The sequence below is a fragment of the Ostrea edulis genome, chromosome 1, assembly GCF_947568905.1.
Source record: "Ostrea edulis chromosome 1, xbOstEdul1.1, whole genome shotgun sequence".
NCBI classification, from domain to species: domain Eukaryota; kingdom Metazoa; phylum Mollusca; class Bivalvia; order Ostreida; family Ostreidae; genus Ostrea; species Ostrea edulis.
The window spans coordinates 104,075,514-104,089,080 of NC_079164.1; the positions used below are offsets into that span (position 1 = coordinate 104,075,514).

Here is a 13,567-nt window from a genome sequence, read left to right on the forward strand (position 1 = left end):
AAACTGAGAGAGACAAACCAAGAGTTCTGTGTGTAAAATATTTCCCCAAAATTTGACCAAGTTCAACAACCTGTAAATATTTAAAACAAAGAAAATTAAAAATTGTTGAGAATCAAAATCCTTGCACTATGCACATGTTCAAATTATTTACAAAGACCCTGCGAGAGCAGTTAAAAGGACAAACCATGCCCTTCATTACTATAATATATTTCCTCAAAACGGACTAAGTTCAACTACCTGTAATTTTCTCAAAAATTGAAGAAAATCAAAATCCTTGTCACATGCACATCTTCAATACCCATACAAACACACTCTGTAAAACAAAAAGGTCCTCACTTGCAAATTATGGGATGAGTGAACGGGACAAATTATATACCCTCCATGTAACAATAATTTTCAAATAAAGGGGCAAAACTCCTGTCAGAGAGATAGAAATGGGTCAAAATTGCAACATAATCTAGAGTGATCCACAAAGAAGCTACATAGCAAGTTCCATCTTGATATGTGACAGAGAAATGAAATTGGAAACAGAAAATTCCGAACGGAAGGACGGACGGATGTACAGGCATCACTATACCATAACACGTCCCGTCTAAAGACGGGCGTATAAAAAATGAATCAATTCCACGGCAGCGAAACATCTTTGCATCCAGCGGTCATTTTTAATTATCTTCAAAGAAGCGGGATGATTGGATCATTGGGATGTTTTAAAATGACCGCCAGTTGCGATGTACAGGAAGGAAAGGGATGATTTTCTAAATTGGAAATATTTGTTACATTTATTTTTGAATTGGAGGCTAGTTTTTGTTGTGAATACTGTCTGCGCACGCGTGAAATAACGGAGTGTTCAGCGGGCCCAAAATGATTTGATTTGTTTTACTCATACTGGCCCGCCGAGCACTCGATACGTTATTCTGATGATTAAAATATAACCGCTGGTTACAAAGGTGGTATCAGTGATAATGATTGATTGATTTGGGGTGGGTGCGTGGGTGGGTTAACCCCGTTTTGGCAATTTTTCAACCATTTTACGGCAGTGATATTCGTTGGTATTGTGACAGTGCAGTGAGATAGCGTTGCCGTTCGTAGTGGGGCTACCCGAGTTGCAGCCGAACGGAGAGAGTTTAGGGGCGAGATCAAAAGATCGATGTCGGATATAAATCTAAATTTAGATAGTTAGGGGGGGGGGGGTGGGTGTTAAATCTCCTGCAAGTTTCTGTCATCCGACATTGATTACAAATTAGTGGGAAAAGGAAAAAGACAAATGACTGTTAAAAACCACATAATATTACATTTTAAAAAACATTTAACAGTTTTAATGTACACTTTCATTTGTGAATAAATAGTAGAAAAGGTATATATAGTGTTATTTATAGTCGTTTAGATAGATGTCTCCATCAAACTTTGTAAACAGATATAACTTAGTCAGAACATAACAACAAAACCCCTTGCCCTTTTACAAGACCTTTATGAGATCATACCGTGTCCTTTTATAAGAATATTTGGAGTTTGTATTTGGCGCGTTTCAGAACAGTAATGGATAGTTTAGCTAGATTTGAAAATTATGAAATACTCTACCTTAACTTGTAGAAGGCCTCCGTAATAAGTGAAATCTCTCCACCACAATCCCACGATATCGCCATACTGACGTAAAACTACACATAAAAAACAGTCCTCATATAACATCAATTTAATTCAGGTTTATACCAGGAAATATCAAGCTTATGTCACAGGAAGCGAGGATATACACTAGACCAGATCGGGATTCGAACTCCTGCATGAATCTCTAGTCAGGTGCTCTACCAACAGAGTTATCTGGCCACCGGCAATCGAACCCGTCTGATCGCAATATTCCTCCCTCCTTAAATGTCTTCACACCTTGAAAACATCTACCCAGGATCTTTATCCCCTGGCAGACATTTTCACCTGTCAGTTCCAGGGCCTGGGAACATGCTGATTTGTGGTCATTTTAACGAATGAATTTCTAGGCTGTTTGTATTATGGGCGTACATAAATAAAAGAAGCATATGGAGCAATTCGTGAAATCGGGGAATTCCTTATATTCATATTTTGTAAAATGAAAAGATATATAGCTTTAATGCTGCGAATGACTTTGCATACAAGTAGGATCAGTTCCTTCGTGATTGCGAGGATATAATCAAATGCTAGAGTAGGCGAGTGATTTTTGATAAATGTTGTACGTCTATTTTAACGGTCGGGAAACCCTCAAGAAATAAAAGTATCACGTAATATAATAAATAATTTCATTTTTGAAACTACATGAAGGTAATTTCGACAATTCCTGCCGGCATACTTGTTATGAAGCACTAATGCTCCTCGTGAAGAATGCAGGTGTGGAGCATCGCAGTTCATAAGTTCATGAATTTTCAAAAATGAAATATATTGCAAAAAGATATTAAACAAGCAAAGGATTCAGTTGGGCATAAAACAAGAGATCCATGGGCCACATCGCTTACCTTAGCAACTTTGACCCTGTCGTTGTTCAATGTTACAAGGTCAAACATCAAAATATTTATAAGGTCTTTTTTTTTAAAAATAATTTATTCATTTTCCATATTCACATAATCATCAGTAATAGTAATGAAGATAAATATTAATCATTTCATAAGGTCTTGCCATTTAGAATCTATATACAAAATACGAAAGTTCTATCTTGACTAGTTCAGGAGATATAAAAAAGGTCACGTGTTTTTTTTTTAAATTAGGCCAAATTCCTTGTTCAAAAGATCAAACACTATTGTCACAATGTCTTGCCATAAAGAATCTTTATACAAAATATGAAAGCCTTACCTAAAATAGTTCCCGATAATAGGTTATGTTTTCTTAAGAGTAGGTCAAACTCCGTGTTCAAAGTCACAAGGTCAACAGACATATGAAATGAAATGTCTTTGTCACAAGAAATTTATATACAAAATATGAAAGACGTACCTTAATAGTTCAGTACATATTGAATAGGTCAGATTTTCATGAAAAGTAAGTTAAACTTCCAGGTCAAGGTCACAAAACATTGGATCACAGATCTTGAGGTAAGAAAATGTGTATACAAAATATGAAAGCTCTAGCCTAAATAGTTCAAGAGTATATCCGCATATAAAAATTTAATCTTTAATCCTCTATTGTGACGCCATCCTACCCCCCGGGGATGTAAATTTCCATTTTTCTGGCCCAGTAGTTCTTCTGGACTATATCAGAAAGCTTTCATGTGAATGTAAATTTTTCTGGACCAGTGATTTTACAGAAGATCTTAATGATTTTCCCTAAATTCATCCCCATTTGTCGCCTTATCTTACCCCCGGGGTCATGATTTTAACAAACTTGAATCTGCACTATGTCAGGAAGCTTTCATGTAAATTTCAACTTTCCTGGACCAGTAGATTTTGAGAAGAATTTAAAAAAAAAGAAAGATTTTCCCTCTATATTTGTATGTAAAACTTTGATCCCCTACTGTGGCCCCATCCTATCCTCAGGGGCCATGCTTTTAACAAACTTCAATTTGCACTATGTTAGGAAGCTTTCATGTAGATTTCCACTTTCTTGGCCCGATAGTTTTTAAGAAGATTTTTCCCTATATATTTGTATGAAAAACTTTGATCCCCCTTGTGGCCCCATCCTACCCCCCCCCCCCGGTGGCCATGATTTTAACAAACTTACATCTGCACTATGTCAGGAAGCTTTCATGTAAATCTCAGCTTTTCTGGCTCAGTGGTTTTAAAAGATTTTTCCTATACATAAATTGTTATTTGTATGCAAAACTTTGATCCCCTATTGTGGCCTCATCCAACCCCCAGGGCCATGATTTTGACAAACTTGAATCTACACTATGTCAGGAAGCTTTCATGCATCATCGGTTACCCAAGGGTGCTTCTATTCGATTCTCTCCATCATCATGAGAGAGTGTGAGTGGACTCAAAACCGTGGTTTGCGAGATGGCTTTCATGTAAATCGCTTTTCTGGCCCAGTGATTCTTGAGAAGATTTTTAAATGATCCCACCCTATTTTTGCATTTTTGTGATTATCTCCCCTCTGAAAAGGATATGACCCTTTATTTGAACAAACATTAACTTGAAAGCCCTTCACCCAAGGATGCTTTTGGCCAAGTTTGGTTGAAATTGGTCCAGTGGTTCTGGAGAAGTCGAAAATGTTAAAAGTTTACAGACGGACAATCGACGGACAACAGGCGATCAGAAAAGCTCACCTGAGCTTTCAGCTCAGGTGAGCTAAAAATGTATAAAAGTTAAGGGAAGGATGCCGGTCTAAGCGTGATAAAAAGCTTTCAGCTCAGATGAGCTTTTAAAAAAAAAAAGGTGAGTATAATTATCATAACGTTAATACAAGAATTTGACGTTACCTTTATTATAAAGGTCTCGATAGCTCATATTCCAGCCATCAATGGATTTAAATTTATATTCTGTAATGTAAGAAAGGTGAATTAGGAACAAGCTACAATTTTTGCAAGTATGGGTCTCCGTACATTATGTAAACAAATGAACTGTCACGAGCACATTTACCTTCTTCGCATTTTCTCTGCCATACAGAATCCACATACACTATGTCCCTCAACTGCTTACACGATGTACACACATTCAGCAGATCTTTGCCGGGCACTTCCTCCAGAATTCTTGTCAGCAGTTCAGGAGGAAGAGACAGGAGATCCGTCATTGTGAAATCGCCATGCGTAGCAAGAGAGATAACTCTGTTCACTTATGTGTCATCCATCGTCTTCAACATTGTTGTTGAGTCTTACTTTTTTGTACTATTGTGCTCCACCTGGAGCCTTTAGTGAAATAAAAAAGTTTTAATGAGGTAAGATCTTAAAATCTCGATGTTAGGATCAGAATAAGTGTATAGATTAGAATAATTCGCAATAATATAAGACTATAGGTAAAAAACCAAAAACAACCCACCAACAACCCCAAAATAAAACAAACAATTCAATTTTATTAAGGCTTTTTAAATTTACAATATATTTGCTTGAATGATGTAGAACTTATAGGTCTGCCTAAATTGAAATACATGTATTCTAATAAATGCACTTCGGTCCTAGTTTCAGGGTATTGTTCGCATGAAAAACCGTCTTTTGATTTCTATGGCATGTCAAACGTTGCAATATTTTCTATTGCATATTTTGTTTTTATTCATATTGTATGAATTTTTATTCGTATTGTATAATTTTCCATTTGTATTTTACATTTTTTTCATTTGTATTGTATATTTTCCATTTGTATCAAATACAATTTATTTGCATTCTATAAGTTCCATTTGTATGTTGCAGGGGTGGTGGTTTGTAATGTAGAAATAACCAACTCCTGGCTTAGGGTTCACAATGCAGTCATTTATTGCATGATAAAATGAATAAGGATGATGATGATTACATAATGTTGATTACAAAAATATGGCCCTAAAAGACAAAATAGTAACAATGAATATCACAGCGATTTACAATCAATAGAGAGTACATTTCAACCTTAAGAGTTATTTCCCTTAATTCAAATATAGTAAAATATACTTTACTCAAATATTTACAGTTGCATTACAAATAATGTAACACTATGAAATTATATGTTTTAAATATAATAAAAGGTAATATCTTTTAATTACCTATCTATGGGATAAGGCCCAATGCATGCAAACATCAAAATGCTGCCTGGATGCTTCCAATTGTCAGGTCTAGATTTGAAGGTCTAATAATGTCTTTGTCAAAACCCAAAATGTCAAATCAGCACAAAGATACCAAAACTGCTTAAAAGCAAGCCACGACCAACCTGACCAAAAACGTAACTCTCTAGATTCTAACTGAATAAAACTCAGTTCTATAGCCGATGAAATAGCAAGACCTATGAACCTTTTCACTCACCTATTACACTAAGTAAATAAAGGGGTGGATCTGAGAAGTATTTCATTAGTCGACATCCCTTCGAGAATTCACTCATATTGAGACGTCACCAGCTGTAGGTGAAGTACCACAAATAGGTTCTGATTTTGTCTGGTAATGGCCACAATCGTCTGATTGGTTATTCTTCCATGGAGAGAGCGCAAGTGAAATTTAAAAAATAAAAACTTGATTTTATTTTTTGTTTAGACACCTGCTCCCTGAAGGTTTCGTGTGCTTTGAGAGACAATTCCTGGTGGTAATACATTCCATTCCCTGATGGTGCTTGTGGAAGAATGAGAATTAGCGATAATAAGTATTGGTTGATAGAAGTTGGAAGGCAAGATAGTTAGAATGCCTGGTCTTGCGCAAGGATTGTATAAGTTTATCGCTCGTCAATAATGATTTCATTGTTTACGATTTTGTTTACGATAGTTGAACACGTAGAGCTCTCGCAATGGCGAATCCAGCGCACGGCGCATCCCTTCCCCTCAAAATACGATCCTTTTAAAATAGAAATGTTCAATGCAAAATATGCCTTTTTGACATTAAAAAAAGATCATGTTGGGGTGGGGGGTGCGTCCAGCGCTGGATCCGTCATTGCTACATATTGCTACGTGTTTAACTAGTCCTGCATGGAACCGGTCGCTGTAGGTCAATGATATATCATTTGGTTCGTGACTGGGAGGTCGTGAGTTTGAGCCCCGCTCCTGACATCGCCTTATCAAACCTAAGATATAAACATAGGTATTAATTGCTCTTCTGAAAAACACTCTGCATTTAGAAGTGAGAATCACGAGTCTTTGGGATATGACCTTAAAAGCAGATATTTTGTGTTGCAGCAAGTGTTGGCCCTCACTTTTACGACCCCATGCGTAAAGCACAGGTCTTAATGTGTGGTAGTTCGCCCACAGCAGGTGACGTCTCAATACGAGTGAAAAATTCTCGAAGGGACGTTGACCAATGAAATCCTTGGTAACAAATCAAAATAAACAATTCCTCGGACACAAGACAAATTAAAAAATATAAAACACAAATCAAAAATTATATGATATTTAAATGGAGAATATAGAATTCAAATCGAAAATCATACAATATGAATAGAAAATATATATTTTGAATGGGAAAAAAATACACGATACAAACTAGGAAGAATTGTTTTAGCACACTAAAACTGATGTCTCCCCTTCCATTTTTCATATCTTTTCAAAACATTTCCAGGGATCATGTTTAAAGTGGAAACTTAAGACTTGCAGTACATAACAGTCACTTATATGTATGTGTGCTTCAATCAAGGAACATTGTTGTGAACATATGATAGTAAATTAAACTTACCAACATACCAAATATCAAAGGCCAATATGTCAAAAGACAAAAAAGTTTTGGTCCGGACAAGAAAAGGCCTATGTCGAAAGACAAAGTTTTGGTCCGGACAACAAAATACCCATAACATTTTGTTATTCACCTTTACATAAAAGACCAAGTTCATCAAAAATGGCATGTGACACACTGCCTTTTCATGGCATACCAACATACCAAATATCAAAGGCCTGGCCCAAAAAATTGTATTATTTGACCTTTACATAAAATGTCACGGTCAAAGGTCATAAAAATCGCACGCCACACACTGTCTTTTCATAATTTATCCAAATACCAAATATCAAAGGCTTATGTCAAAAGACAAAAAAGTTATGGTCCGAACAACTAAAGGCCTTTGTCAAAAGATAAAAATGTTTTGATCCGGACAACAAAAATATCCAAAAATTCTATTATTTGACCTTTACATAAAAGGTTAAGGTAAAAGGTAATCAAAATGGCACGTGACACCCTGCTTTAACGTAGTATACTCACATACCAAATATCGAAACGGTCTGTCAAAAGACAAAAAGTTATGGTCCAAACAACGAAAATGCCCCAAATTTTATTATTTGACCTTAACATAAAAGGTCAAAGGTTATCGAAAATGGCACGTGACACACTGTCTTATCATGGTACACCCACACACCAGATATCAAAGGCCTATGTCAAAAGACATAAAAGTTATGGCCCAGACAAACTTTGTATATGAGAAGAAGCGGAAGAAGAATTTACACTAAAACAATATGTCCCCCTTCTGGGAAGGGAAGTCATAATGACAAATATCGGATACTGATGGAAAAATATAAGAATACAAATGAAAATCAAAAATCATGAATAAAAAAAATATACAATACCAATGAAAATTTTAGAATACAATGGAAAAATGTATAATACAAGTGGAAAATATACAATACAAATGGAAAATTATACAACGCAAGTGGAAAAGATCAAATATTCCAACGTTTGACATGCCATAGATCTCGTATCATACATGTATATATAGATTATGAAATACAGTTATACATGTTCACATATTCGTATATTTATTTTAAATTCGTTAAGAAATTCAAATGAATTGTTGCAATCAAACATTGATTCAGTTTTACACTGTTCAGATTTTTATTTCATTGCACGATGTGGTGTTGGGTGACGAAGTCCTGCTCTCGTGACATTTGACACATCGCGCAACATTGACAGCAGACGACCGTGCAACAGTCGTTGTAGATTGTCCCCTGAAAGTAGATGGATTGATTATATATTGTTTAACATCCCTCCGGAGAATATTTTACTCATATGGAGACGTCACCAATTCTAGTGAAGGGCTTCAAAATTTGGGCCTATGCCAGGCACTTAAGACCATTGAGCAGGGAGGGATCTTTATCGTGCCACACCTGCTGTGACACGGGGCCTTGGTTTTTGCGGGTCTCATCCGAAGGACCGCCTCATTTAGTCGCCTCTTACGATAAACAAGGGGTACTAAGGACCTATTCTAACCCGGATCCATACGGCATCCCAGAAAGTAGACCGTTCAGGTAATGATAATGAACAAATAATGTCATTGAATGATGGGAACTACAGGTAAATTGATTACATGATTTGGGTCTGTTCAGTGCTTTTATACAACGAATTAAAAATTTGAATATGCATGTATATATATCTTAATTACTCACGTGCATGTCTAAAAAAAAAACAAAAAAAACAACGTAGACTTCATGAAATGACAAAAAAAAAAAAAAAAGACCGATTGCGGATATGTGGTTAATGCGTTTGCTTCACAACCCGGGAAGCTTGCGATTCTTGATCCAAGCGCCATGACAAACATTGGGCGCACTTGTTTCATCATCCGGGTCAAGGTGGTTGATACTTTCGAAAGCGGGTAAGAAACTTTATTCAAGAATTTCTAAGCCGCCGGTCAACGGGAAAGTAACCAGCACTGCCCGATAAATTTAGAGCGAGCACAAGGAAAAGAACAAATCAACGGGAAAGAGAATCCCCTTTTCTTGCTCGTGATTTATCCATTTTTCATTCATTGAAAGAGTTGACTTTTCAATTAAGGTGGCTAATTACACTAAAATTTCATTTAATGGTTCGTTAAAGCACCTCATGTGAACTATGATTTCAAAATCCAAAATGTGATACAATCTCTAAATTATCTATATTTTTGCGGCATGTTGATGCTATCAACACTGCTTCTCTGTGGAAGATACAGCCCAGTCTGCAATTTTCGTGAACAAAATATTAGATTAGGAAACAGATCATCAATCGCAGTATGGGTTGCAATTACGAAATCTGTTTTGCAGATGTTCTTTGACTTAATTTGAACAAGTAATGTTTTTCGAAACATATACTGAATATGCCCTTGACCCTTGTGACATGAAAGCCGGGAGGACAGCTCTTTAGGAGGCACCAGTGTACCAAATTTGATGTTTTTCAAGAAATGGTTCTCAAAAACTGAGCGGACGAAATCTTATTATGTCCAGTATGACCCTTGACCTTGTGTTCTCTTTATACGGGTCATCTCCTCCTTGGGTAGAACAAGTTTACCAAGCTTGATATCTGTCAAGCAAAGCGTTCTCAAGATATTGAGTAGAAGATGTATAACTATGTCCAGTTTGACCCTTGACCTTATGAACTGAAAAGGTGGTTATCTACTCTCTTGGGGTAAACACTGTAAAAAGTCAAGCAAAGGATTCTTGAGCAGACAATACCGGTATCTTAATTATAATATACTGTATTCAGATTAGTTTGACCTTTGACCTTCAACAAAATCAATAGGAGTCATATTTTCCTTATGTAGAAACCAGTGCACCAATTTGATGTCTGTTAAGCAAAGGGTTCTCAAAATATTGAGCAGACAATATCTTACTGTGTCTAGTTTGATCCTTGCCCTTTGACCTTAAAATCGATATGCAACATCTATTTCTTATTAGTCATTGTACCAAGTTTTATATCTGTTCTCAATATTTTGAGGGGACAATATTCTATTACGTCCAGTTTGACCCTTAACTTTGTGATCTCAAAATCGATACTACTCCTCAGTGAAAGCAGTGTACCAAAACCGTTCTTGAAATATTGAGCAGACAATATCTTAAGTTGAGTCCAATTTAACCTTTTACCTTGTGGACTGAAAAACAATAGGGGTCATCTACTTTCTAGAGGCAACCACCAAATTTGGTAACTGTCAAGCAAGGGGTTCTTTATTGAGCATACAAGTCTTGGTCTACAGACCGACCGACCGACCGGTGCAAAAATAGTATTCCCCCTTTTTCATAGTAGGGCAGAAAAATATATAATTCATGTTCATACATTCTGATCGAAATTCGGCTGATTTTTTCACTGTTTCCACAAGACAAACTGGGTCAAAATGTCTTGTGATAAAAGTGAATCGGGTCGTCACCCCAATGTCAGAAACAAGTGCGCCCATAAGTAGCGACTGTTCCTTCGTTAATAGAGTAAAACTCATGAGTCTTTAGGACCGTAAAATCGAAGACCCTGTGTCACCGTAAGCATTGACACGATAAAGAATTGTCACGATAAAGCATTGTCACTGTTGCGGTCCCGAGCGCCAAGCACGAGTCAAACTTTGTGGTACTTCATCTAAAGTTAGTGACGTCTTTACATGAGTGAAATACATTGTATTCTCGAATGGGGCGTAAAACAATATAAAAACAAACCAAAAAATGACAACATTAAAGATATCTTACATCTTTGCGTTCATACAATGAATACATGTGAACAGAAAGACTACTTACATGTATGCGCTCTTGTGTGCGCACTTTGGTACGCAAAGAAATCAAAGCACATGTGCTTCCCATTACACAAGGCAAACATACATTTTCTCCCAACTTCTTCGATAAGTAACACGGATAGAACAGACAACCGCACCACAGTACTCCACAGCCTTAAAATAAACGAGAACAGTCAACGTGCCAGCATGGCAGGAGAGTGTGTATACAGGAATATGTACATTACAGAACCCCACGCAGTACCCGGGAAGGACAGTTTGAGAATGGGGAAAATTTCAAATTTTCACAAGACAATTCCTTTATTTTTCTTTGAAGTACTATTTTTTTTTTTAATAGGGACAATTTTTCTAAGATGGACAAATGGTCTCTAGCCCTTGTCCTTCCTAGGCCCTGACCACGAGACGTACACGATTTCATGTCGGAGAAACACGAGCATAAACCAGAGCTCCATTGTCGAGGAGGGGGTTTTATCAAGGTGGTTGTCAGCTGACGTTTGATGGCTGACGTAGGATGGGATTGGCCAAGCTGCAAAACAAAATGATTAAATTCCATTTGAATTTATTTTAGAAAGGGGAAAATAACGAACAGTAAGCAATCTCAGAAATAGGTTGTATTGGCAAACTAGATCGTTATAACGACCATGGAATTTGCGAAATGCTGATTTTAAACGAGACTGTTTGAACATATCTCGAACGAGATTCATCCATTAACATATTACATACAACACAATGTAACAAGCAACTGTTGAGTAACGTGAACACTAACTAATCCCTAGAACAGACAGAGGTCATCTTTCTTTATTGGTTATTCGATTTGCTCAAATTAAATTTACAACTGGTACGAAGTATACGAAATAAAAAGGTTTAATATCTCAAGCAAAATCGTTCGAAATGGGTTTGTTTGCTAGATAATCCAGAGTAAACACACACACAAAATCAATCTGTGCTAGGCAGAATATTTTAATCTGAAATTTGACTGAATAAAAATAAATCACTTACGTAATTAAATGCTTGTCGCGGAGAAGGCTTCTGTGCCACGGGCGGTGGGTTTCCATGGTCATATCTTGGGAGTGGCCTTTGCACGTATTGGTCAGCAAATGGAACTGGGTTTCCGTGTTTGGAGCTCATTCTAGTATGGTCAGCCGAAGTGACCGGGCCCGATTCCCCAACTCTTGAATATCCGGTTACGTGTGTGTTCGCTTGGTCTTTCACATACCTTCTTTCCGCCGGCCTGGATGTCGGTACTCTTCCGCGCTGTTCATCTGTTAGTGTTCCCTCGTGTTTTCCAGACACTGTCATCCTTCCCGGGTTTTCCGTCATCTTGGGTCTTTCGGGTTGACCAATTATGGAAATCATCTCCGGTTGCCCTGTTATAGGGAATTCCTCTGGCCGGTCAGATAATGGTACCCACTCAAATTCCCCGGTCATGGGCGGCGGAGCAGGAAAATCATATTCACCGTTTCCGATCATTGCTTAAAATTCACTGTTCAGTTCTGCGGGAATTGTTAAAACAGAAGACAACAAAATGTTGCATAATAATTTGACTGTTGAGTGCATCTCAAAGGTTGAAATGAAATATAGGGAAAGAAGGAACGAGGAAATAGTATTGTTTTTACGATTGCTTCTTGAAATCACACTTAATTATAAGTGGCTGGATATAGTTCATAATTATGCTACTTGTAGTTCTCACTTTCGTCAATCAAAAGTGCCATCATCAGTCCAGAATATACAAAATCGTATATATTCCTATTTTACTGCACGGGTTAACCAATAAACAATTTCGTTTAAAATAAATTTCTTGATTTCAGATAATTTGTGTTTCTAATGTACGCTAAATGTACACCTATTTTGTATATGAGGGCCACGGGTTCGTTATTGAGATTAGCTAAATCTTATTTTTGAAATATTTCCACTTGTTATAGAATTTCTCCTTTATTTAAGCAAACTTTGTCTTTCCTCATGGATACTTTGTACCAAGTTTGGTGAAGGATGACTACACCATTCAGTCTTTGTTAAAGCGACTGATTCAAGATTTCCCCCCAAAATTTTGTTTTCTCTTTTAATGATCAAAATCTACTGTCTAATATGTTTAAAAGGTTTTTACAAAAAATTACGGTTATACATTATGGCAGAAGTTCATTATCGAGTTTGGTATTTGCTGTGTAAATAAAGATTGCGGTATATCATTGTTTACAAAGTTTTGAAAAGGTATGGTATTCGATCTAAGTTTATTATATATACATGTATATCACATTCCAAGTATTCTTTAGGTAAACTGTGCCATCTAGAAGTCGAATTTGTGTCTGTGCAAAATAGAATGCGTTAAAATTACAAAATTAACATTTCACTAGTTTGTTCGTATAAACATAAACAAGGATCGAGTCTCTTTTACATAGCACAGATTTAAGGCTAAAATATTACTTTTATCCTTGAGTTAAGAAGGTCCAAATTGCGAATATTTCAAAAAACGCGAACCAGTCCCACCAACACACACACACACACACACACACACACACACACACACACACAGGCCACACCATCTTTTAAGTCAAGATGAAGAAATATGCAAAACA

General features: G+C 36.7%; 2 protein-coding genes across 2 annotated transcripts in view; both read right to left on the reverse strand.

Moving 5' to 3' along the window:
* Nucleotides 1-5,334, reverse strand: part of LOC130048165 (F-box only protein 31-like) — a 13,950-nt gene extending 8,616 nt beyond the window's left edge. The window contains exons 1-3 of the mRNA XM_056144522.1: nucleotides 4,530-5,334; nucleotides 4,370-4,429; nucleotides 1,579-1,655 (exon numbers count right to left, since the gene is read on the reverse strand). Coding sequence (XP_056000497.1) covers nucleotides 1,579-1,655; nucleotides 4,370-4,429; nucleotides 4,530-4,680 — 288 coding nt within the window. The 5' untranslated portion in view covers nucleotides 4,681-5,334. The remainder of the gene's footprint in view (nucleotides 1-1,578; nucleotides 1,656-4,369; nucleotides 4,430-4,529) is intronic.
* A 1,595-nt stretch (nucleotides 5,335-6,929) lies between these two features.
* On the reverse strand, nucleotides 6,930-12,573 carry LOC130048189 (uncharacterized). The gene is made up of 4 exons (XM_056144560.1): nucleotides 11,994-12,573; nucleotides 11,403-11,520; nucleotides 11,002-11,150; nucleotides 6,930-8,481 (listed from the first exon to the last, which is right to left on the reverse strand). Exons 1-4 carry the CDS (start codon nucleotides 12,462-12,464, stop codon nucleotides 8,374-8,376), a joined length of 846 nt encoding a protein of 281 aa, XP_056000535.1. The 5' UTR covers nucleotides 12,465-12,573; the 3' UTR covers nucleotides 6,930-8,373.
* Nucleotides 12,574-13,567: the final 994 nt, after the last annotated feature.